Source organism: Electrona antarctica (genome assembly GCF_951216825.1).
Source record: "Electrona antarctica genome assembly, chromosome: 14".
Classification (NCBI taxonomy): domain Eukaryota; kingdom Metazoa; phylum Chordata; class Actinopteri; order Myctophiformes; family Myctophidae; genus Electrona; species Electrona antarctica.
Genome location: NC_136795.1, coordinates 5,842,496 through 5,866,490, shown reverse-complemented (window position 1 = coordinate 5,866,490; position 23,995 = coordinate 5,842,496). Strand labels below are relative to the sequence as shown.

At 46.5% G+C, this 23,995-nt stretch overlaps 1 protein-coding gene across 1 annotated transcript in view; it reads left to right on the top strand.

Moving 5' to 3' along the window:
• baiap2l2a (BAR/IMD domain containing adaptor protein 2 like 2a) overlaps nucleotides 1-23,995 on the top strand; it is a gene marked incomplete at its 5' end in the record, with an annotated part of 44,716 nt that overhangs the window by 2,718 nt on the left and 18,003 nt on the right. The window contains 6 exons of the mRNA XM_079519850.1: nucleotides 3,305-3,391; nucleotides 7,137-7,198; nucleotides 10,188-10,259; nucleotides 16,029-16,109; nucleotides 16,364-16,495; nucleotides 19,170-19,271. Coding sequence (XP_079375976.1) covers nucleotides 3,305-3,391; nucleotides 7,137-7,198; nucleotides 10,188-10,259; nucleotides 16,029-16,109; nucleotides 16,364-16,495; nucleotides 19,170-19,271 — 536 coding nt within the window. The remainder of the gene's footprint in view (nucleotides 1-3,304; nucleotides 3,392-7,136; nucleotides 7,199-10,187; nucleotides 10,260-16,028; nucleotides 16,110-16,363; nucleotides 16,496-19,169; nucleotides 19,272-23,995) is intronic.

Sequence of the window (23,995 nt, the reverse complement as noted above, 5' to 3'; positions counted from 1 at the left end):
AAATGTCTTTCTTGATATTCTAACTACCTCTTCTGTGAAATTCATTGACCTCCGGCTCCGACTTCCCTGTAACTGGCAACGTTGATATGTGTCATCATAGGTAATTTATTGCAATCGCTTTCCTACATTAATAATTGCAAGAGGTCTGGGCTCACCTGCAATATACCTTCACGGACCACCTGTTGAAAACCCCTGCACTATATAGTCATTGTCGGTTTTTGATGGATTATACTGTGTACAAACACATACACCACCTTCTTCAGTGATGTATTTCTTTCTAATACATCTTAAATATGCAAACAAATGTAAGTTTTTAAAATGTTTTAAGGTCTACATTTATGAGTACATAACATGGGGCCCATCTTTAAAGGAGCATTCAGTGATTTGGGTGATTTGGTAAACCACCCAGTCCGCCCCGGTAACAAAATGTGCACATGCACACGCTCTACAGTGGGGGGAAGTGCAACAGCATGTGCACCAAGGCCCGCCCCCACACATGATTGGAGGAAGGCCCCTCTCATCCTGATTGGATGAAGGCTTTGCCACCCGCCACCAAAACTGAAACTAGGGTGTTTTGACCCCAGGGGCTCACTGGGGACAGGGAGGAACTCCTTATATGGTCAGCACACTCTATAGTAGGGCGAATTATCAAAAATAAATAAAAAAATAAGTGATATTTGAATGAAGCGAAATCACTGAATATACCTTTAAAGATGGCATATGGTAGTGCTATCTATCTCTAATCAATATTTAACACATGTAAGCACGGTAAAGCACCACCAACCAAGAGAGGGTATACGTGGTGCACATTTACTTATCATACTGCCTGCCTGCAACTCAAACTAAGACCATAATTCCCTGCCTACTGAGTCGAGTGCAGTCATAACTTCATGGTATGTTAATGTGCCCCTTCATTTTCAAGGACACAATGTACCATAAACAGTCCTCAGCTAAAAGGATAACACATGGAAACACATGGAAAAGTCCCCAGGAGCTCGTAGATCTATCAAGATCTACAAGCTCACAACGTGTCGCATCTCAATGCACTGTGAGAATATAGATCTGCAATCTTTCAATAGCTGTTGTATTAAAAATCACACTTGTGTGAAGTGAGCGGTGCTCTACACATCATCATAATACATCACATTCCGTGCTCAGCCAATCAAATCATCATCGCTATGGGGTACATGCATTGTTCAGCCAATCAAATCATCGCTATGGAGTACACACAAAAAAACAAAGCTGAGCATAGGAGGGGCTCTCAAAATAGGGTTTAAGTGGTTAAACTGATTGAGATTATGAACCCTTCCAAGCATCAACGAATTATGGCTTGTGCCAAGTGTGCACGTGCACGTCCCCAAGCCAATGGGCCCCCTGGGGCTTGGAATGTCCTCAAAGTCACGCTTCCAACAAGCTTTGAACTGAACAGATTGGACTTTCCGTTCCAGAGATAATGGCCAAAAACAAAACAGCCACTTTAGCCGATTTTCGATCGCCATTTTTAGCCATTGTCTCTCGTTTTTATTTAATGACACAGGCTAGGAAGGTCGCACAGCAACAAACTAGATACCTGAGTAAAGTTCACTTTGAACTGCATCGAATACATCCACTTCCATTTAGATACCCGAGTAACGTTCACTTTGAACTGCATCCAACACATTCACTTCAATTCCCGCCTGCCTTACCGTTAGGCTGCTAGGGGCAGTTGAAAAACCAGTGCCGAACCCTTCCTATTTCAGGCCTATTTCACTTTAACCAATTTTTGGCGGGAACCCTTTTTGGTGTAAGCATTATGTTATGCTTTAGCTATTGAAAAATAGCAGATCTACAAGCTCATGTGGCGGCACTCGGTGGCGGCACTCGGTGGCGCGCCACTCGGTGGCACGCCACTCGGTGGCACGCCGAGTGGCCACCGAGTGGCGCGCTACGAGCTTGTAGGTCTGCTATTTTTGAAAAATCGAAGAATGACATAGAAACCTAGCTTTTTCAGAAAACTGTCAGGATGTAGAAGACATTTTTAAAATCTCATCTCAGGTTCAAATGGGTTAATCCGTCCATGCCGGAGGATCCCTGCAGTTCTCCGGACACCACTTTGAGAACCACTGGCCTAAAAAAAGCACACCACATAATGTTTGACATGTCACATGCTACTGAAAGTATGACGAAATGTGGAACATTTTGCCTTATATTGGTTGACTGGTTGTCTATGGTGTGGTATACAAAAATGTCCATAACTTTTTCCCCAATGTTTCCGGCAGAGCAGACCTCTCATTCTGTGGACCTTAATGACCAAGAAATAGAATATATAAGAATATGGAGAATGCTTTTACAGTAAAGGGGTACTTAGTCGCTCTCCGCAGGTCTAAAAGCTCACAATATGTTGTGCGACATGCGACATGTTGTGAGCTTGTACAGTAGATCTGCTATTTCAGGTGCGTGACACTGACACACAGCTACGTGTAAACAGGGCATTAAAGGTTTTATTTTTGTCTATTATGGTGATTTTATTGCAAATGCCTGCACTTAAGTAATACATACAATAGACGCTATTGCAGATAAGAGTGCATGGCAATGGGTAGAGCTGCTTCAATGACTGATACAATACTGTAATTCAGTGGGTAGAGCTGCTTCAATGACTGATACAATACTGTAATTCAGTGAGGTCCTGTAGTGCAGTGGTTCCCAAACTTATTCACGTCAAGGACCCCCAAATTGACACTAATAATGAGCCCGCGGACCCCCCATTAGAAAAGATATGACCCCCATAAGAGAACATCTTTACGGCTCTAGCAGTGATTCTCAACCATTTTAATTTCAATGACCCCCAGTTTGACATGCATTAGTCTACGGACCCCCCATTTAATGGCAATTCTATCTCTGGGACCCCCAATTTATATTGTAAAATCAAAGTTAATTTAACTCTGAGAGTGTACAACTGGAACCAAATGGACCCTCTCAGACTCTCAGAGTTACAGACCCATAAGGATCCATTTGGTTCCAAACTATCATTTAGCATGGGGACCCCCTGGAACTCCATCAAGGACCCCTGGGGGTCCCCGGACCCCACTTTGGGAACCACTGCTGTAGTGTAAACAGTCTGCCAGATGCTTTTGAAATAATGTGTCTGTTTATGTGCTTTTAATGCTGAGACTTGATCTGTCTGTGAATTGCAAAGTGAATTGCATGAATAAAATTTGCAATTCAATCAACTGTTTTGTTTTGGATGTGTGTGCGTGTGCGTGCGCGTGCGTGCGTGCGTGCGTGCGTGCGTGCGTGTGTGTGTGCGTCTGCGTGTGATTTTTAGCTCTTGCAGTAACTAGTGAGGCCTACTACAATGCCATCGCAAAGATTGGAGAGCAAGCATTGCACACCATGTCCTCGCGGTCAATAGGTAAGACTCTCATCCTAAATGTGCTGCATTTGTGTGTGTGTGTGTGTGTGTGTGTGTGTGTGTGTGTGTGTGTGTGTGTGTGTGTGTGTGTGTGTGTGTGTGTGTGTGTGTGTGTGTGTGTGTGTGTGCGTGCGTGCGTGCGTGCGTGCCTGTAAAAGTGTTAATTTCACTCTGAGACTGTACAAACGGCCCTAGTGCACCACCATGTGAGAGAGAAAGAGATCATTGGGTGTGTACCATAGAGTATATATATAATAGAGACTGAACTGGCGCGAAGCTCCGCCCCCCCAGCTATTCATGTCAGTGGAAGTTGCTCAGTGGCGTTTTGAAGCACCCGGAAGACTGCCGGAAGTCCCTCCCAGGACCTCAACTTTGAGGTCCTGAGTGACGTAGGGCAACCGAGCGCTCAACGTTAAAGCCCAGCTGCACGGGGTTTAACCGGCCATGTATCCACGGGTCCGCCTGTAGTCCCTCCTCCTACCACTAGGACCCAGAGCTTCAACGTTGGAAAGTCTGCCTGCCCCCTTGGTGTGTACCAGTACCACACACACATTTATGTGTATACATCATATCTACTGTATGTAGCTCTACATGCATGTTGGTCCAATGGGTGTGAGTTTATGTATTATTTAGCACATATAAACACAGATTACGAGGAGCAAAGTTTACATCACATGTTGTGATGTGTTGTGTGTTTGTGTGTGCACGTGCATGCGAGTGTGCTGTCGTGTGTGCATGTTTTTTTTGCGCGTGGAACTGGAAACCCCTTTCTTAACTTGCGCTTCAGGTTAACTGCTGGCTTTTTGTATATCGCAAAGACTCCAGCTTATGCTAATTCCATATCACCACTCACTCAGACGTGGGCGTCTTCTGCGATCTGCACCACCGCTAGGCATAAAGCGCATGACTTCACTTGTATCTATAGCAGTGGAAGCTTTAAGCGCATATCCTGTGACTGAGTCGAAGCCAAAAGACATTACGCCATGAATACGCGTGGGTGTCGCGCACCGGAAACAGACGATCTACAAGCTCACAGAGAGAGACTAGACTGTCTATTTTCGGTGCGTGGTCGACGCCGCAGCGCAAAGAACACCTCAGGCTTTGTCAGGGATGTGCAGAGAGTGTTAGAGAGGCAGGGGCTGAAATCCCGTAAGAGGACACTTTTGGACAAAAGTAGCGAAAATAGCAGATCTACAAGCTCATAACACGTCGCAGCTATTTTGGGGGCGCAAGCCTGCACTCTTTATCTACTGGAGATGCGGTGTACGACATGGATTTCGAAACAAATTAGTTCAATGCAAAATGCTGCGTTCAAGTTCAAGTACAATTATCCTGAATGCTGCCTTCCGGCATGGCAAGGAAAGGAGTGGCATTTGCATTTCTTTTACCATGGTAAATGCTGTATCCGTGGTCTGGAGAGGGCAGTTGTTTTACAGACGGGTAAAAGGGCAGGGGCTCAAGCCCCCTTTGACAGTCTATGTGTGCATGTCCCTGGACTAGATTGTCTATTTTCGGTGCGTGGTCGAGTCGACACCACAGCTCGTCACAAAGAATACCCCAGGCTTTGTAGTTCCTGAGCTGGAATAGGGGTATCATGTGGCACTATGAGTGTATAGGCCCTAGCAGGGAACATGAATAGGCCCTAGCAGGGAACATGAATAATACAGGATGACATCCCGGCTGCTGGCCCTCATGTGCTGCTCACTTAACCCAAGTACTTTAACAGAGCCCTCACCAAAGGTTGGTTGGTGGTTGGGGTTGAAGGCCGTCCAAACTGTGTTTAGCTCGCTCCCCTTAGTGGAAGGGAACACCTTGAGATGGGCCAAGAGCAGCATCCTGCTGCAAAGTACAAGTGTGTGCAGTGTCAGTGGCGAGCATGCAGACATTTTGAGGGGCAGGTGCTCAAGTGAAAAAAGGGCACGACTTAACCCATTTTGGGCGGGAATTTGGTGTTAGCGTTATGTTTTAGCTATTGAAAAATAGAAGATCTACAAGCTCATAGCGCGCCACCGAGTGGCACGCTATGAGCTTGTAGGTCTGCTATTCTTGAAAAATCGAAGAACGACTGACATAGAAACATAGCTTTTTCAGAAAACTGTCAGGATGTAGAAGACATTTTTAGAATCTGATCTCAGGTCAAAATAGGTTAATAGAGCCCTCACCAAAGGTTGGTTGGTGGTTGGGGTTGAAAGCCGTCCAAACTGTGTTTAGCTCGCTCCCCTTAGTGGAAGTGAACACCTTGAGATGGGCCAAGAGCAGCAGCATCCTGCTGCAAAGTAATGTGTGTGCAGTGTGTCAGTGGCGAGCATGCAGACATTTTGAGGGGCAGGTGCTCAAGTGAAAAAAGGGCACGCCTTAATAGCGTGTGATATTTATAGATTTTGGGGGCATAAATAATATACTATAGAAGCTTTTAATCCAGAATTGATCGATGTCACCATGGTCCACATACCGTAGCTATACAAATAAAATGAACAAACTGTACCAAAAAAATGAACTTTCAAAAAGGCACATTGCTGTCTAGACTAGGCAAAAAGGTACAGTAGGTGTTCTAGCACAACATAGTGTCTATCTGAGCAGGTCCCTGAGTGTGTGTGTGTGTGTGTGTGTGTGTGCGTGCGTGCGTGCGCGCGCACGCACGCACGCACGCACGCACGCACGCACGCACGCACGCACGCACGCACGCACGCACGTGCATACATGAGAAAGAGAGAGTTGTAGAGAGATGCAGGGAGAAGGGGAGAGTTGCAGCAGGTAAGAGAGAGAGAGAGAGAGAGAGAGAGAGGGAGAGAGAGAGAAAAAATATACTGAGAAGTAGAGGCGAGAGACAACAACAGGGGGAAGGGGATGAGAGGGAGAGAGAAGGTGAGTGTGAAAAAGCAAAACAGAACGAAAAAGGAGAGTGCTATTGTTATCGAAAGTAATTTGGGAGACACAGTAGTTGTCTTCAGTTTATTCAGTGACAGACAGAAAAGCAGCTGAACCAACGCCCATGAGTCCAGCTACCATCTCTCACACGGTTCTCTGTGTCGTCCTTCTCTCTCTACTCCGCTCTCTCTCCCTTTCTCCTCCACTCTCCTCCTCACCAGAGAGTGGTCCTAACTTTATATTCTTGAGTTACATAAGTGATCGATCTTTCTGGAAAGTTGCGTAACTCCAACGTTCCCTGTCTATAGCCAAACTATGTGTTTACCAGACTCTCTGTAGCCTAACTGAAGGGCTAGTACACCATATCACGCTGCTTAGTTGCACCAGATTACACAATGCTGCATGGGTTAGGGTTGTTGGTGATATTCCCAGACATTCTTGTTCTTAATAAAGTCCAGATGTTGACTTGGACTATACAGCCTCTCTCTCACACAGATAGAAGTATATTAATTTGTTTATGATTATCAATACATCTCTTGAACACCAAGCTTGCATAATTATGTCCAGTTACGGTAAAAACCATGACACTATTATCCATACTATTACATGTTACCAGTCAGTGGCCTTGTGGTTAGAGTGTCCGCCCTGAAACTGGGAGGTTGGGGTTCGATCCCCGGCCGGGTCATACCAAAGACTAATGGGACTAATGGGACCTAATGCCTCCCTGCTTGGCACACAAATTTCACTGCGGGAACGTGTGTGACAAATCGTACGACTTTGACTTTGATGTTATAATTATTGACGTATACCTATTGTGTACTGTACTGTACTGTACTGTACTGTACTGTACCATAATATTATCCACATTCTCTTTTAGGAGATGTCCTGATTCAGATCGCGGAGAATCAGAGGAGACTCACCGTGGAGTTCGATGGAGTTGTAGGTTCACACATCATCAGACACACATGGTGTTGTAGGTTCACACGTCAGACACACATGGTGTTGTAGGTTCACACATGAGACACACATGGTGTTGTAGGTTCACACGTCAGACACACATGGTGTTGTAGGTTCACACGTCAGACACACATGGTGTTGTAGGTTCACACGTCAGACACACATGGTGTTGTAGGTTCACACGTCAGACACACATGGTGTTGTAGGTTCACACGTCAGACACACATGGTGTTGTAGGTTCACACGTCAGACACACATGGTGTTGTAGGTTCACACGTCAGACACACATGGTGTTGTAGGTTCACACATCAGACACACATGGTGTTGTAGGTTCACACGTCAGACACACATGGTGTTGTAGGTTCACACGTCAGACACACATGGTGTTGTAGGTTCACACGTCAGACACACATGGTGTTGTAGGTTCACACATCAGACACACATGGTGTTGTAGGTTCACACATGGTGTTGTAGGTTCACACATGGTGTTGTAGGTTCACACATGGTGTTGTAGATTCACACGTCAGACACACATGGTGTTGTAGGTTCACACATGGTGTTGTAGGTTCACACATGGTGTTGTAGGTTCACACATGGTGTTGTAGGTTCACACATGGTGTTGTAGGTTCACACGTCAGACACACATGGTGTTGTAGGTTCACACATGGTGTTGTAGGTTCACACATGGTGTTGTAGGTTCACACATGGTGTTGTAGGTTCACACGTCAGACACACATGGTGTTGTAGGTTCACACATGGTGTTGTAGGTTCACACATGGTGTTGTAGGTTCACACATGGTGTTGTAGGTTCACACATGGTGTTGTAGGTTCACACATGGTGTTGTAGGTTCACACATGGTGTTGTAGGTTCACACATGGTGTTGTAGGTTCACACGTCAGACACACATGGTGTTGTAGGTTCACACATGGTGTTGTAGGTTCACACATGGTGTTGTAGGTTCACACATGGTGTTGTAGGTTCACACGTCAGACACACATGGTGTTGTAGGTTCACACGTCAGACACACATGGTATTTATAGGTTCACACGTCAGACACACATGGTGTTGTAGGTTCACACGTCAGACACACATGGTGTTGTAGGTTCACACGTCAGACACACATGGAGTTGTAGGTTCACACATGGAGTTGTAGGTTCACACATGGTGTTGTAGGTTCACACGTCAGACACACATGGTGTTGTAGGTTCACACATGAGACACCCATGGTGTTGTAGGTTCACACGTCAGACACACATGGTGTTGTAGGTTCACACGTCAGACACACATGGTGTTGTAGGTTCACACGTCAGACACACATGGTGTTGTAGGTTCACACATGAGACACCCATGGTGTTGTAGGTTCACACGTCAGACACACATGGTGTTGTAGGTTCACACGTCAGACACACATGGTGTTGTAGGTTCACACGTCAGACACACATGGTGTTGTAGGTTCACACATGAGACACACATGGTGTTGTAGGTTCACACGTCAGACACACACGGTGTTATAGGTTCACACGTCAGACACACATGGTGTTTATAGGTTCACACATCAGACACACATGGTGTTGTAGGTTCACACATCAGACACACATGGTGTTGTAGGTTCACACGTCAGACACACATGGTGTTGTAGGTTCACACGTCAGACACACATGGTGTTTATAGGTTCACACATCAGACACACATGGTGTTGTAGGTTCACACATGAGACACACATGGTGTTGTAGGTTCACACATCAGACACACCACAACCTTTTAGTGGTGGAAAGTACATTTAACTTAAGTACTTTATACTTAAGTACAATGTCATGTATTTTACATACTTTACTGCAGGTATTGACAATGTTCTATACTTCCACTCCACTATAAGTCTCAGAGGCAAATGTTGTACTTTTCCCGCCACTACAATTATTTGAAAACTTTAGTCACTATAGTTACTGTACTTTGTACATTTTGATTATTATTATTATTACAAATCATCGATTAACCACTTACAGTGGTTTAATTGAGACACAATAAATCAAATGTATTTTGGTCAATTGTGGAGTTCCATTAGCACCGACAGTGTCTTCAAACATTGAGACTGGTCACATATTTCGGCCATTTGAAAATAGCTGATCTACAAGCTCACAATGCGTCGCATCGCGACGCATTGTGAGCTTGTAGATCGGCTATTTTTCAAAAGATGTGGGTACATTTGAAATCTCGAAATGGGACATTCTGCATAGTGAGTATTTTCTACTTTTGGTGCATTTTGATGCCAACACTTTTGTACATTTACCCAAGTACATTTAGAATTCCGGACTTTTACTTGTAACAGAGTATTTCTATATTACAATATTGATGCTATAAAAATAAAAATGTACCTTTTCCACCACTGCCTTTTTCTACTGTACGTCCATACTGTACATCCATACTGTAGGGCATTAAGCAACTAGTCGACTAGTAACTAGTCGACTAGTAACTAGTCGACTAGTAAATCCACTAATCGACCTTGTTGGTACTAGTTGATAAGAAAAAAAGGAAAAAAAAGTTTATTTTTTTTATTTTCCCCCCGATTTTGTAGGCCTCAAGATCAGGTAGATTTTTTTTGAGTGGTGTAAACCGGCTGTACAACTGGCTTTGTTAGTTTACGTGTCTGTCTGTCTGTCTGTCTGTCTGTCTGTCCGTACAAAAAAATGAGCATGGTTGCTACGGTCACCCAGTTCACACGGGTGTGATTTCATTACGTCAGACATTACGTCAGACCACAGCTGATCAGGCTATAATAATACCTTACACCACTCAGTTCACACGGGTGTGATTTTTACATAATAGGTAGTTAAACAACTAGTTTACTAGTCGACCTAGTAAACTAGGCAACTAGTCAACTAGTAAAAATGGAAAAGTGAATGCCCTACCATAATGTACGTCCATACTGTACGATGCTCCCCTCGTGTTATAATGGTCCGCGTCTCGTTACAGTTCCGCTGGTTCCACAACGAGGTTCTCCAGGAAATGGACAACAACGTCAGACTGGACAAAGACTACATATTAGTAAGTAAAAAAGAAAAGAACAAGTCTTCTAAATCATGACAGTTTTCTGAAAAACCCTATGTTTCTATGTCGGTGGTCCTCAAACTATTTCCTGTCAAGGACCCCCAGAATTATCTGTATTTGGCCGCGGACCCCCATCTGAAAATGTGTTGTTCCACGGACACCTTGTCACACCCTGAAACATTTTCACGATTTTTCAAAAATATCAGATCTATAAGCTCGTATCGTGGCACTCTGTGCCGTGCTATGAGCTTGTAGATCTGCTATTTTTCACAGCTAAAGTTTAAAATAATGGTTAAAGTGGTTATAAACGCTAAAGCGACACATGTGTTCGCGTCCTAAATGGTTTATAAGCTCTACAAGCTCACAATGCATCATGTAGATCTGCTATTTTCGGCACACATCGATGTATATGACGTAATATAAATGTTACATAAACAATTGGTTTTTTTTGTGAACTGGATGTAAAGGGCAAATATAACACTATATGTTTTATTGGAACTATATTCTGGGCTCCGGGAATATGAAGAGCAGACCTGCTGTGATTTAAAAAAAGAAAAAAACAATCATTACAATGAGAGCCCATGCTGTGTTGTCTTTGAAATGCAAATTTCCCCTTGATAGGTTATATTTATTTTTCATTATGGAAATCACTGAGTTCATTCAACAGCATTGGGAATAAAGAGCTTTGTTTAAGCGAATGTAAAGTGATTTTTTATAAAGCAAAATGATTTAACAGTGAAAACGAAATACATAAGTATAAGTATAAAAGAGCGGTCCTTGGAGCGCAGATGCCAAGCTGTGTTGGCTGCATGTGTCCAAGCTGGGTTGGCTGCATGTGTCCAAGCTGGGTTGGCTGCATGTGTCCAAGCTGTGTTGGCTGCATGTGTCCAAGCTGTGTTGGCTGCATGTGTCCAAGCTGTGTTGGCTGCATGTGTCCAAGCTGGGTTGGCTGCATGTGTCCAAGCTGGGTTGGCTGCATGTGTCCAAGCTGTGTTGGCTGCATGTGTCCAAGCTGTGTTGGCTGCATGTGTCCAAGCTGGGTTGGCTGCATGTGTCCAAGCTGGGTTGGCTGCATGTGTCCAAGCTGTGTTGGCTGCATGTGTCCAAGCTGTGTTGGCTGCATGTGTCCAAGCTGTGTTGGCTGCATGTGTCCAAGCTGGGTTGGCTGCATGTGTCCAAGCTGGGTTGGCTGCATGTGTCCAAGCTGTGTTGGCTGCATGTGTCCAAGCTGTGTTGGCTGCATGTGTCCAAGCTGTGTTGGCTGCATGTGTCCAAGCTGGGTTGGCTGCATGTGTCCAAGCTGTGTTGGCTGCATGTGTCCAAGCTGTGTTGGCTGCATGTGTCCAAGCTGGGTTGGCTGCATGTGTCCAAGCTGTGTTGGCTGCATGTGTCCAAGCTGTGTTGGCTGCATGTGTCCAAGCTGTGTTGGCTGCATGTGTCCAAGCTGGGTTGGCTGCATGTGTCCAAGCTGTGTTGGCTGCATGTGTCCAAGCTGGGTTGGCTGCATGTGTCCAAGCTGTGTTGGCTGCATGTGTCCAAGCTGTGTAGGCTGCATGTGTCCAAGCTGTGTTGGCTGCATGTGTCCAAGCTGTGTTGGCTGCATGTGTCCAAGCTGGGTTGGCTGCATGTGTCCAAGCTGTGTTGGCTGCATGTGTCCAAGCTGTGTTGGCTGCATGTGTCCAAGCTGTGTTGGCTGCATGTGTCCAAGCTGTGTTGGCTGCATGTGTCCAAGCTGTGTTGGCTGCATGTGTCCAAGCTGTGTTGGCTGCATGTGTCCAAGCTGTGTTGGCTGCATGTGTCCAAGCTGTGTTGGCTGCATGTGTCCAAGCTGGGTTGGCTGCATGTGTCCAAGCTGTGTTGGCTGCATGTGTCCAAGCTGTGTTGGCTGCATGTGTCCAAGCTGGGTTGGCTGCATGTGTCCAAGCTGTGTTGGCTGCATGTGTCCAAGCTGGGTTGGCTGCATGTGTCCAAGCTGTGTTGGCTGCATGTGTCCAAGCTGTGTTGGCTGCATGTGTCCAAGCTGGGTTGGCTGCATGTGTCCAAGCTGTGTTGGCTGCATGTGTCCAAGCTGTGTTGGCTGCATGTGTCCAAGCTGTGTTGGCTGCATGTGTCCAAGCTGGGTTGGCTGCATGTGTCCAAGCTGTGTTGGCTGCATGTGTCCAAGCTGTGTTGGCTGCATGTGTCCAAGCTGGGTTGGCTGCATGTGTCCAAGCTGTGTTGGCTGCATGTGTCCAAGCTGTGTTGGCTGCATGTGTCCAAGCTGTGTTGGCTGCATGTGTCCAAGCTGTGTTGGCTGCATGTGTCCAAGCTGTGTTGGCTGCATGTGTCCAAGCTGTGTTGGCTGCATGTGTCCAAGCTGTGTTGGCTGCATGTGTCCAAGCTGGGTTGGCTGCATGTGTCCAAGCTGTGTTGGCTGCATGTGTCCAAGCTGTGTTGGCTGCATGTGTCCAAGCTGTGTTGGCTGCATGTGTCCAAGCTGGGTTGGCTGCATGTGTCCAAGCTGTGTTGGCTGCATGTGTCCAAGCTGTGTTGGCTGCATGTGTCCAAGCTGGGTTGGCTGCATGTGTCCAAGCTGGGTTGGCTGCATGTGTCCAAGCTGGGTTGGCTGCATGTGTCCAAGCTGTGTTGGCTGCATGTGTCCAAGCTGGGTTGGCTGCATGTGTCCAAGCTGGGTTGGCTGCATGTGTCCAAGCTGGGTTGGCTGCATGTGTCCAAGCTGTGTTGGCTGCATGTGTCCAAGCTGGGTTGGCTGCATGTGTCCAAGCTGGGTTGGCTGCATGTGTCCAAGCTGTGTTGGCTGCATGTGTCCAAGCCTGGTTGGCTGCATGTGTCCAAGCTGGGTTGGCTGCATGTGTCCAAGCTGGGTTGGCTGCATGTGTCCAAGCCGGGTTGGCTGCATGTGTCCAAGCTGTGTTGGCTGCATGTGTCCAAGCTGGGTTGGCTGCATGTGTCCAAGCTGTGTTGGCTGCATGTGTCCAAGCTGTGTTGGCTGCATGTGTCCAAGCTGGGTTGGCTGCATGTGTCCAAGCTGTGTTGGCTGCATGTGTCCAAGCTGTGTTGGCTGCATGTGTCCAAGCTGTGTTGGCTGCATGTGTCCAAGCTGTGTTGGCTGCATGTGTCCAAGCTGTGTTGGCTGCATGTGTCCAAGCTGTGTTGGCTGCATGTGTCCAAGCTGGGTTGGCTGCATGTGTCCAAGCTGTGTTGGCTGCATGTGTCCAAGCTGGGTTGGCTGCATGTGTCCAAGCTGTGTTGGCTGCATGTGTCCAAGCTGTGTTGGCTGCATGTGTCCAAGCTGTGTTGGCTGCATGTGTCCAAGCTGGGTTGGCTGCATGTGTCCAAGCTGTGTTGGCTGCATGTGTCCAAGCTGGGTTGGCTGCATGTGTCCAAGCTGTGTTGGCTGCATGTGTCCAAGCTGTGTTGGCTGCATGTGTCCAAGCTGTGTTGGCTGCATGTGTCCAAGCTGTGTTGGCTGCATGTGTCCAAGCTGGGTTGGCTGCATGTGTCCAAGCTGTGTTGGCTGCATGTGTCCAAGCCTGGTTGGCTGCATGTGTCCAAGCTGTGTTGGCTGCATGTGTCCAAGCTGGGTTGGCTGCATGTGTCCAAGCTGGGGTTGGCTGCATGTGTCCAAGCTGGGTTGGCTGCATGTGTCCAAGCTGTGTTGGCTGCATGTGTCCAAGCTGGGGTTGGCTGCATGTGTCCAAGCTGGGTTGGCTGCATGTGTCCAAGCTGGGTTGGCTGCATGTGTCCAAGCTGTGTTGGCTGCATGTGTCCAAGCTGGGTTAGCTGCATGTGTCCAAGCTGGGTTGGCTGCATGTGTCCAAGCTGTGTTGGCTGCATGTGTCCAAGCTGTGTTGGCTGCATGTGTCCAAGCCTGGTTGGCTGCATGTGTCCAAGCTGGGTTGGCTGCATGTGTCCAAGCTGTGTTGGCTGCATGTGTCCAAGCTGTGTTGGCTGCATGTGTCCAAGCTGTGTTGGCTGCATGTGTCCAAGCTGTGTTGGCTGCATGTGTCCAAGCCTGGTTGGCTGCATGTGTCCAAGCTGGGTTGGCTGCATGTGTCCAAGCTGGGTTGGCTGCATGTGTCCAAGCTGTGTTGGCTGCATGTGTCCAAGCTGGGTTGGCTGCATGTGTCCAAGCTGTGTTGGCTGCATGTGTCCAAGCTGTGTTGGCTGCATGTGTCCAAGCTGTGTTGGCTGCATGTGTCCAAGCTGGGTTGGCTGCATGTGTCCAAGCTGTGTTGGCTGCATGTGTCCAAGCTGGGGTTGGCTGCATGTGTCCAAGCTGTGTTGGCTGCATGTGTCCAAGCTGTGTTGGCTGCATGTGTCCAAGCTGTGTTGGCTGCATGTGTCCAAGCTGTGTTGGCTGCATGTGTCCAAGCCTGGTTGGCTGCATGTGTCCAAGCTGGGGTTGGCTGCATGTGTCCAAGCTGTGTTGGCTGCATGTGTCCAAGCTGTGTTGGCTGCATGTGTCCAAGCCTGGTTGGCTGCATGTGTCCAAGCTGGGGTTGGCTGCATGTGTCCAAGCTGTGTTGGCTGCATGTGTCCAAGCTGGGTTGGCTGCATGTGTCCAAGCTGGGTTGGCTGCATGTGTCCAAGCTGTGTTGGCTGCATGTGTCCAAGCTGGGTTGGCTGCATGTGTCCAAGCTGGGTTGGCTGCATGTGTCCAAGCTGTGTTGGCTGCATGTGTCCAAGCTGTGTTGGCTGCATGTGTCCAAGCTGGGTTGGCTGCATGTGTCCAAGCTGTGTTGGCTGCATGTGTCCAAGCTGGGTTGGCTGCATGTGTCCAAGCTGTGTTGGCTGCATGTGTCCAAGCTGTGTTGGCTGCATGTGTCCAAGCTGGGTTGGCTGCATGTGTCCAAGCTGGGTTGGCTGCATGTGTCCAAGCTGGGTTGGCTGCATGTGTCCAAGCTGGGTTGGCTGCATGTGTCCAAGCTGGGTTGGCTGCATGTGTCCAAGCTGGGTTGGCTGCATGCGTCCAAGCTGTGTTGGCTGCATGTGTCCAAGCTGTGTTGGCTGCATGTGTCCAAGCTGGGTTGGCTGCATGTGTCCAAGCCTGGTTGGCTGCATGTGTCCAAGCTGTGTTGGCTGCATGTGTCCAAGCTGTGTTGGCTGCATGTGTCCAAGCTGGGGTTGGCTGCATGTGTCCAAGCTGGGTTGGCTGCATGTGTCCAAGCTGGGTTGGCTGCATGTGTCCAAGCTGGGTTGGCTGCATGTGTCCAAGCTGGGTTAGCTGCATGTGTCCAAGCTGGGTTGGCTGCATGTGTCCAAGCTGGGTTAGCTGCATGTGTCAGTCGTGACTCGTGGGGCCAGGAAGCGAGGAAGCTGTGACCAGGGACGTGCACACATAGACATCAAAGGGGGCTTCAGCCCCTGCCCTTACCCGTCTGTAAAACAACTGCCCTTTCCAGACCACGAATGCAGCATTTTTGAAAGAAATGGCAAATGCCACTCCTCCATGCCATGCCATGCCAGAGAAGGCATGCAGCATTCATGAGAATTGCGATTTGGCGATTTGCATAATGAGTTATAGGCCAAAAAGTGAAGGCTGATTTGAAACATTTGGGGTGATCGAGGTTATTCCGTGGCCTCACAGATCGATCAGAGATATTAGTTGCTCTCTCTCCCTCTCTCTCTCTCTCTCACTCACATAAAAACACACGCACACGCACACGCACGCACCTACTAACTAAATCTACACCTAACTAAATCTACTATGTATCTTTTAGGTAATTCAAACACACTAAAGTGAATGTGTACCTTGTCACCCAGGGCAGTAGGAGGCGCTATGAGATGGAGGTCCGTAGCCAGGCAACCGCTCTGGAGAAACAACTGAGGAGAGGAAATAACCTGGTCTGTGCCCAGTTCATTAAAACTACTCTAACTCTAAACCACATTTACCCTGGCTTTTATTATTATTTATATTATTTTTCAATAATGATCAACGGCAAAGTATACTATAGGTCTCATGTGGTTACGGACTTTATCTTTCCGTGTGTGTGTGTGTGTGTGTGTGTGTGTGTGTGTGTGTGTGTGTGTGTGTGTGTGTGTGTGTGTGTGTGTGTGTGTGTGTGTGTGTGTGCGTGCATGTGTGCGTGCCCGTGTAGAATGGAAGCGAGTATGTGCAGTTCCTCACGGATAGCCACAGTGAGGCGCTGAACGAGGAGGAGAGGAGATACCGCTTCCTGGCCGAGAAACACCTTGGTCTCACACAGACCACAGCGCAGCTCATGAACAAGGTATACATACATATGTAGGCCAGGGATGCAGGGCAACTTTGACGATACAGAGGGCCACCAGGGACGTGCACACATAGACATCAAAGGGTCAGCCCCTGCCCTTTTAGCCTGTCTGTAAAACAACTGCCCTCTCCAGACCACGAATGCAGCATTTACTACGGTGAAAGAGATGCAAAATGCCACTCCTTCCCTTCCCAAGTTCAGCATTCAGGAGAAAGTCTCCTGAACTTGGAAAGCAGAATTTTGCGTTGAACAAATTAGTTTCGAAATCCATGTCGTACACCGCATCTCCAGTAGATAAAGAGTGCTGGGTTGCAACCCGAAAATAGCAGATCTACAAGCTCACAACGCGTCGCGCTGCGACACGTTGTGAGCTTGTAGATCTGCTATTTTCGCTATTTTGGTCCAAAAGTGCCCTCTTACGGGATTTCAGCCCCTGCCTCTCTAACACTCTCTGCACGTCCCTGAAGGCCACTTTATTGCCACTCACTCCAGAGGGCCACATTACATATTATTGTCGTAGCAAAAATAGCCGATCTACAAGCTCAAAACCTCAAGCCCCCCCCCCCCAATCTTTTTTAACTGTATCTTGAATATATCAAATAAATCAAATCAAATCAAAATCATGATCCCCCTGGGGGTTCCGACCCACACATTTAGGCCTGACGTCGAAATTTAAAAAATGTCAGTGGTGCTCAATATTTCATGTCAAGGACCCCAAAAATGATATGTAATTGGCCACTGAGCCCCATCTGAAAATATGTTATTCCGCAGGAACCCCTCAGAAGCAAAGAGTTGAGTTAAAAACGTTGGCTCTGAAAGAATATACATTCAAAGAAATAGCAAACCTACAAGCTCGTAGCACGGCACTCGGTGCCGCGCTATGAGCTTGTAGATCTGCTATTTTTCAATAGCTAAAGAATAACATAATCTTTAAAACACCAAAAGGGGGTTCCAACCCAGAATGGGTTAAGAACCACCGGCCTCAGGACACCAAACGTCTACCGTACTTACTCGCAAGAAAGCAAAGAGGACAGAGATATGGAAACATATACACCACCTCCAGCACTTGAGATGTGTTACCAATTACCATATACTGTAGATTACAATAACGTTTTATTCATTCAGATAAATTCCAGATTGCAGATTTAACTTTAGTTACAAATGCGGATAACACAGTATTTTACTGAATATAGTTTAAAACTGGAAAGGGAGATATTGTGCTTCTCCTGTGATGAGGCATATAGTGTTCTCAGGACAAAAATACCATGGAATGCAGAGTACATAGCCTACGCATATTTATCATGAATATATTTATCAGGTGTACATAATAGAGCATAATCAGGAAGGAAAATGAGAAGATTGTAGTTTGTTTTGGCTTACGGTACATGTGCCAGATGGGTGGGCGGAAATTAAATGTGTGCGGAAATGGCCCACATGTTTTCTTGGGTTAATTAATGCTGTACAACCCAACCGTGCGCACACGTGCGTGCGTGCATGCATGCATGCATGCGTGCGTGTGTACAGTTGGGTGCCACCGATATTGTCCCTTATCATTTGACCCATTTAGGCCTGACCTCAAAATTTAAAAAAATCCTTCTAAATCCTCCAGTTTTCTGAAATAAATATTTTCACGATTTTTCAAAAATAGTAGACCTACAAGCTCGTAGCGCGCCACTCGGTGGCGCGCTATGAGCTTGTAGATCTGCTATTTTTCAATAGCTAAATTATAACATAATGTTTAAAACACCAAAAGGGGTTTTGCGCAGATCACGTAAACCTCAGCAAAAAGAAAAGGACAATATCGATGGCCTCCAACTGTATGTGTGACATAATAGTTTTGGATTTTTCATTATAGTTTAGTTTTAGTTAGTTTTGACTTACTTTTTTCTAATTCAGTTAGTTTTAATTAGTTTTTAGAGCGGGTTTGCTAGTTTTTATTTATTCAGGTGCAGGATTGAAAAGGGCCAGAGTAAGTATTGTGAAATAAAAACTCAAAAAAAGAAAATTCAGGGGCACGGTGGCACAGTCGGTAGTGCTGCCGCCTCACAGCTGGGTCCTGGGTTCGATTCCCGTTGGGGACGCTGTGGGTGCTGGGGGCGTGTTCTCTCATCATACCCGAGGCGGGGTTGGCGAAAAGGCCTTTCTGTATGGAGTTTGCATGTTCTCCCTGTGTGTGTCCCCTATAGGGTAGGTACCCTCACAAAAGACATGCAGTAATCCTGGTCTCTAAAACTACCTCCCCCACACGCTACGTCCGGCCGGGGAAACTCTCCCCTGTCAGGTGAAAAGAAGCAGCTTGGACTCCTCATGCATAGAAGGAAGCATGAGGTCCGCTGCCCCCCCAGGTTGGCAGAGGAAGTGTAGCGCCCAGGATTACATTAGATAATTGACACTGGGTGAAAAAATGGGTTGCAAAATCATGGGATAAAAAAAAGAAAAATAATATTCAGTTACAGATAACTAAAAACTAAGGGCATTTTGTCTATCATTTCAGTTAGTTTTGTAAACACTACAATACAGTTTCAGTTAGTTATCGTTTTTGTCTTCCTTTTGCGTGCGTGCGTGCGTGCGTGCGTGCGTGCGTGCGTGCGTGCGTGCGTGCGTGCGTGCGTGCGTGCGTGCGTGCGTGCGTGCGTGCGTGTGCGTGTGCGTGTGCGTGCGCGTGACACAGACAGAGGGTGCTCTCCAGCAGAGAACTGACACGTGGATAGAGGAGGTCAACGCCACCAGACTACATGAACTCAGAGGAGGACGCTCCACAATGAACGACACGGTCAGCTACACTACACTACACTATACTTACTATACTAACTACACTACACTACACTACACTATACTTACTACACTACACTACACTACACTACACTACACTACACTACACTACACTATACTATACTATACTATGCCCTACTTAATGTTTATTTTAGAACATTTATTAAATGACACCCAACATTTACATTGATTGAGTCGAGAATCGTTATCCTGAGTGAGCAGACAGGGGCTCAGGGTCTTAGTCATGTAACATTTGCTCTACAGTTCAGCAGCTGTGGAAGGGAGTAAAGTGAACCTACAGTATAAGACCATAATTATATACTTCCTCCAGCTGCTACTGCTGTACCTCTTGGACAGCAGTGGCAACCTTAGCTATAGAATGATAGCAAACATGAGCAATAGAGTGATGCATTTGCTGGCATTCGCAAAACATCATGAGAATGTTTTGAAGCTGTGACATTCTAATGCCATACGTGTGTTAATTGTGTGGCTTGGCCCTGCGCCCAAGAATGACTTGAACAAAAACTATAGAAACTCAAAATGCACTGAGACTGCTGGAAAGAGAGATTATTCTGAAACTAAAATATAATTTTAAACTTAAAACTTAAAAAAGTTGGTCCCCCACGGACCCCCATAAGAGAAAAATGGGTCAACATTATTAGAAAATATCATGCCCTCTTTTTCTTCCTAACTCTATGGTTTTGCTTGGTAATGAATTCTTCTGAGGCTCCTAACCCCCATCTAGGACCCTTGGGTGTCCCCTCCTTGAGAACCACTGTTGTAGAGCTGTGGGGACCGGCCAGTGGTGGAAAAAGTACTCCATTGTTTTACTTAAGTAAACTAGGCCGGTGCCCGGCTGTAGAGCACCGAGTCGGTAACGATGGAAGTTGGAGATCCATGCCCCACCTGGCTACCCGTTGTACCCGTGTCAGAGTACCCCCACCCCCACCCATCTGTCTGTCTGTCCCTTTTATGCCCATATATGGAGTTTTGGGCAGAGGCCTTTTGTGGCGGTTCTGGACAACCGTCCGTCCGACCAACTCGACACCGGGCACTGCACTCCCTGGGGTTGGTGTGGAACGCGTGTGTCGAATGTGAAGTCGGTGGGGCGAACGGTTCTCGAGTTACGTGCATTACAGCCATACACACACGTACAGACAGACGTACAGAGACATGGTGCATTTATAGATAGATAGAAGTATCAATACTGCAATGTACTGTAGAACTACTGTGTTACATCCATCCATCCATCTTCAACCGCTTATCCGTAGTCGGGTCGCGGGGTCAACAGCTCCACCAGAGTGTTCCAGACTTCTCTCTCCAGGGCAACATTATAGTGACTTCCTCCTGGCGGATCCCGAGACGTTCCAAGGCCAGTGATTCGATGTGTTTCCTCCAACTGCGCCTTGGTCTGCCCCGGGGTCTCCTCACAGTGGGACGTGCCTCGAGGACCTCCCTAGGGAGACGCCCGAGAGGCATCCTAACCAGATGCCCGAACCACCTAAGCTGGCTCCTTTCTAGGCGAAGGAGCAGCGACTCTACTCCGAGTCTCTCTCGTGTGACTGAACTTCTCACCCTCTAAGGGAGATGCCAGCCACCCGTTTGCAGAAAACTCATTTCGGCCGCTTGTATTCGCAACCTTATTCTTTCGGTCATGACCCACACTTCATGACCATAAGTGAGAGTAGGAACGAAGATTGCTCGGTAGACAGAGAGCTTTGCCTTCTAGCTAAATGTCCGGAATTCAAAATGTAGGCCTAGCCTAGTTGAGTGAAAGTACAAAACTATTGGCATCAAAATGTACTTAAAGTACCGCAAGTAGAAAGTACTCACTTTGCAGAATGTCCCATTTCAGGTTTTCAAATGTATACAAATATTTTGAAAGTAGCCGATCTACAAGCTCACAATGTGTCTCGTCGTGACTCGTGACGCATTGTGAGCTTGTAGATCGCCTATGTTCAAATGGCCGAAATGTATATAGGGCTGAAGTGGTTGGTTGCTTTTTGTAATAATAATCAAAATCTACAAAGTAACTAGTAACTGAAGTTAACTTATCAAATAGTTGTAGTGGAGTACAAGTCCAATATTTGCCTCTAAGATGTAGTGGAGTAAAAGTAGCCCTAGAAATTGGGAATATTCCAGTAAAGTAAAAAATACCTCAAACTTAAGTACAGTACTTAAGTAAATGTACTTAGTTACTTTCCACCACTGAGAACCTGAGGTGTGGGGCCCTGCCCAGGACCCCTTTGATCTCTTATCCGCAATGCATTCCAAACAGCCAGTCATTATTTTAGCTCCCACAGTGCCCTCTACTGGTCATGTTAAAAACAAAATTCAAACCGTGCCTTGGAAACTCCTAAACCAAACCTCTGGCAAGAGATCTACATGAATTATGTTTTAGCATGAGAGGGCACTCGGGCAGTGTGAAAGAGAGATTAGATAAGATTACTGGGAAACAATGATATTGCAATGAGGATACAAAATGCTCTTTCATCGGAACATTGACGTCACCGAGCACAGCATACAATACAATAAAGTTAATGGATTACATGGAAGATCATTTGGAAGATAAAGTGTTCATTTGGTTCTAGTGAAATCCCTCAGATAAGCAGCATTTGAAGTCCATTATGTAATTATTTTAAATGGGTAATGATTCAACAATTCAGTTATTATAGCTGGGAAATCATGATCCTAAAAGTTCCACTGAGTCCAAGGGCTGGTGATATAGGGCAGGGCAGGGGTGGGCAACTTTGACGATGCAGAGGGCCACTATAGTTCCACACTCACTCCAGAGGGCCACTATAGTTCCACACTCACTCCAGAGGGCCACTATATTTACACACTCACTCCAGAGGGCCACTATATTTACACACTCACTCCAGAGGGCCACTATAGTTCCACACTCACTCCAGAGGGCCACTATAGTTCCACACTCACTCGGGCCACTATAGTTCCACACTCACTCCAGAGGGCCACTATAGTTCCACACTGACTCACTCCAGAGGGCCACTATAGTTCCACACTCACTCCAGAGGGCCACTATAGTTCCACACTGACTCACTCCAGAGGGCCACTATAGTTCCACACTCACTCCAGAGGGCCACTATAGTTCCACACTCACTCCAGAGGGCCACTATATTTACACACTCAGAGGGCCACTACATTTCCACACTCACTCCAGAGGACCACTATATTTACACACTCAGAGGGCCACTACAGTTCCACACTCACTCCAGAGGACCACTATATTTCCACTCTCAATCCAGAGAGCCACTATATTTCCACACTCACTCCAGAGGGCCACTATTGTTCCACACTCACTCCAGAGGGCCACTATAGTTCCACACTCACTCCAGAGGGCCACTATTTCCACACTCACTCCAGAGGGCCACTATAGTTCCACACTCACTCCAGAGGGCCACTATAGTTCCACACTCACTCCAGAGGGGCACTATATTTCCACACTCACTCCAGAGGGCCACTATAGTTCCACACTCACTCCAGAGGACCACTATATTTCCACTCTCAATCCAGAGAGCCACTATATTTCCACACTCACTCCAGAGGGCCACTATAGTTCCACACTCACTCTAGAGGGCCACTATAGTTCCACACTCACTCCAGAGGGCCACTATATTTCCACACTCACTCCAGAGGGCCACTATATTTCCACACTCACTCCAGAGGGCCACTATATTTCCACACTCAGAGTAACACCACTATATGGCACATGGCCCGACAAACACTGACAAAGCCTGGTCTTAAATATGGGCAATAACAGTGAAAGGTTGTATAGGTTAGTTGTCCTCCTACAATAGATCACATAATACAGATCTGGTTACCCCTCAATACAAATTCATTACATATTATACCAAATATATCAAAATGACTAAAATATAACAAAATACCAAAACCTACACAGTCAATATAATATAATAATAATAAGGCTCCCACTGAATACCAACAGGTTCAACCAGGAAAGGACCTGGAGGCTGTGGAAGTACAGAGAATAAATATAACAACAGGTTCAACCAGGAAAGGACCTGGAGGCTGTGGAAGTACAGAGAATAAATTAGGCTAACAGTTGACTAACATTAATGTCCCCATGTAAAAAAAAAAAGAAAAACAAACTCTTAACCCATTTTGACCTGTGATCAGATTCTAAAAATGTCTTCCTGACAGTTTTCTGAAAAAGCTGAAAAAGCGAAGAACCACTGACATAGAAACATGTCAGTGGTTCTTCGATTTTTCAAAAATAGCAGACCTACAAGCTCGTAGCGCGCCACTTGGTGGCGCGCTATGAGCTTGTAGATCTGCTATTTTTCAATAGCTAAAGCATAACATAATGCTAACACCAAAAGGGGTTCCCTCCCAAAATGTGTTAAAACCCATTCCCCTACCTGTTACTGTCTCTGGCAGCGTGCAGCTCCCCCTCACAAAACATCACACCCGTCGAACTCTGTAAATGGAATATTTAATGACACCAATTAAAATGTATCCCATGCATGCATAATAATCAAAAATGAATTATCAAAGCATTAATATTTGTTTGAGGTTTTCTTACTTAAGTACTACTCCAGGTCCCGAAAAAACAAAAGCAAAACAAAACAAAACAAATCAGATCAGGCTTCTGCGGCCAAACATGAGGCCTCAAACCTGACCCCTTTTATGCACCCTATACCCCCATTCAGGACGGGAACCCCTTTTGTTGTTTTAAGCATTATG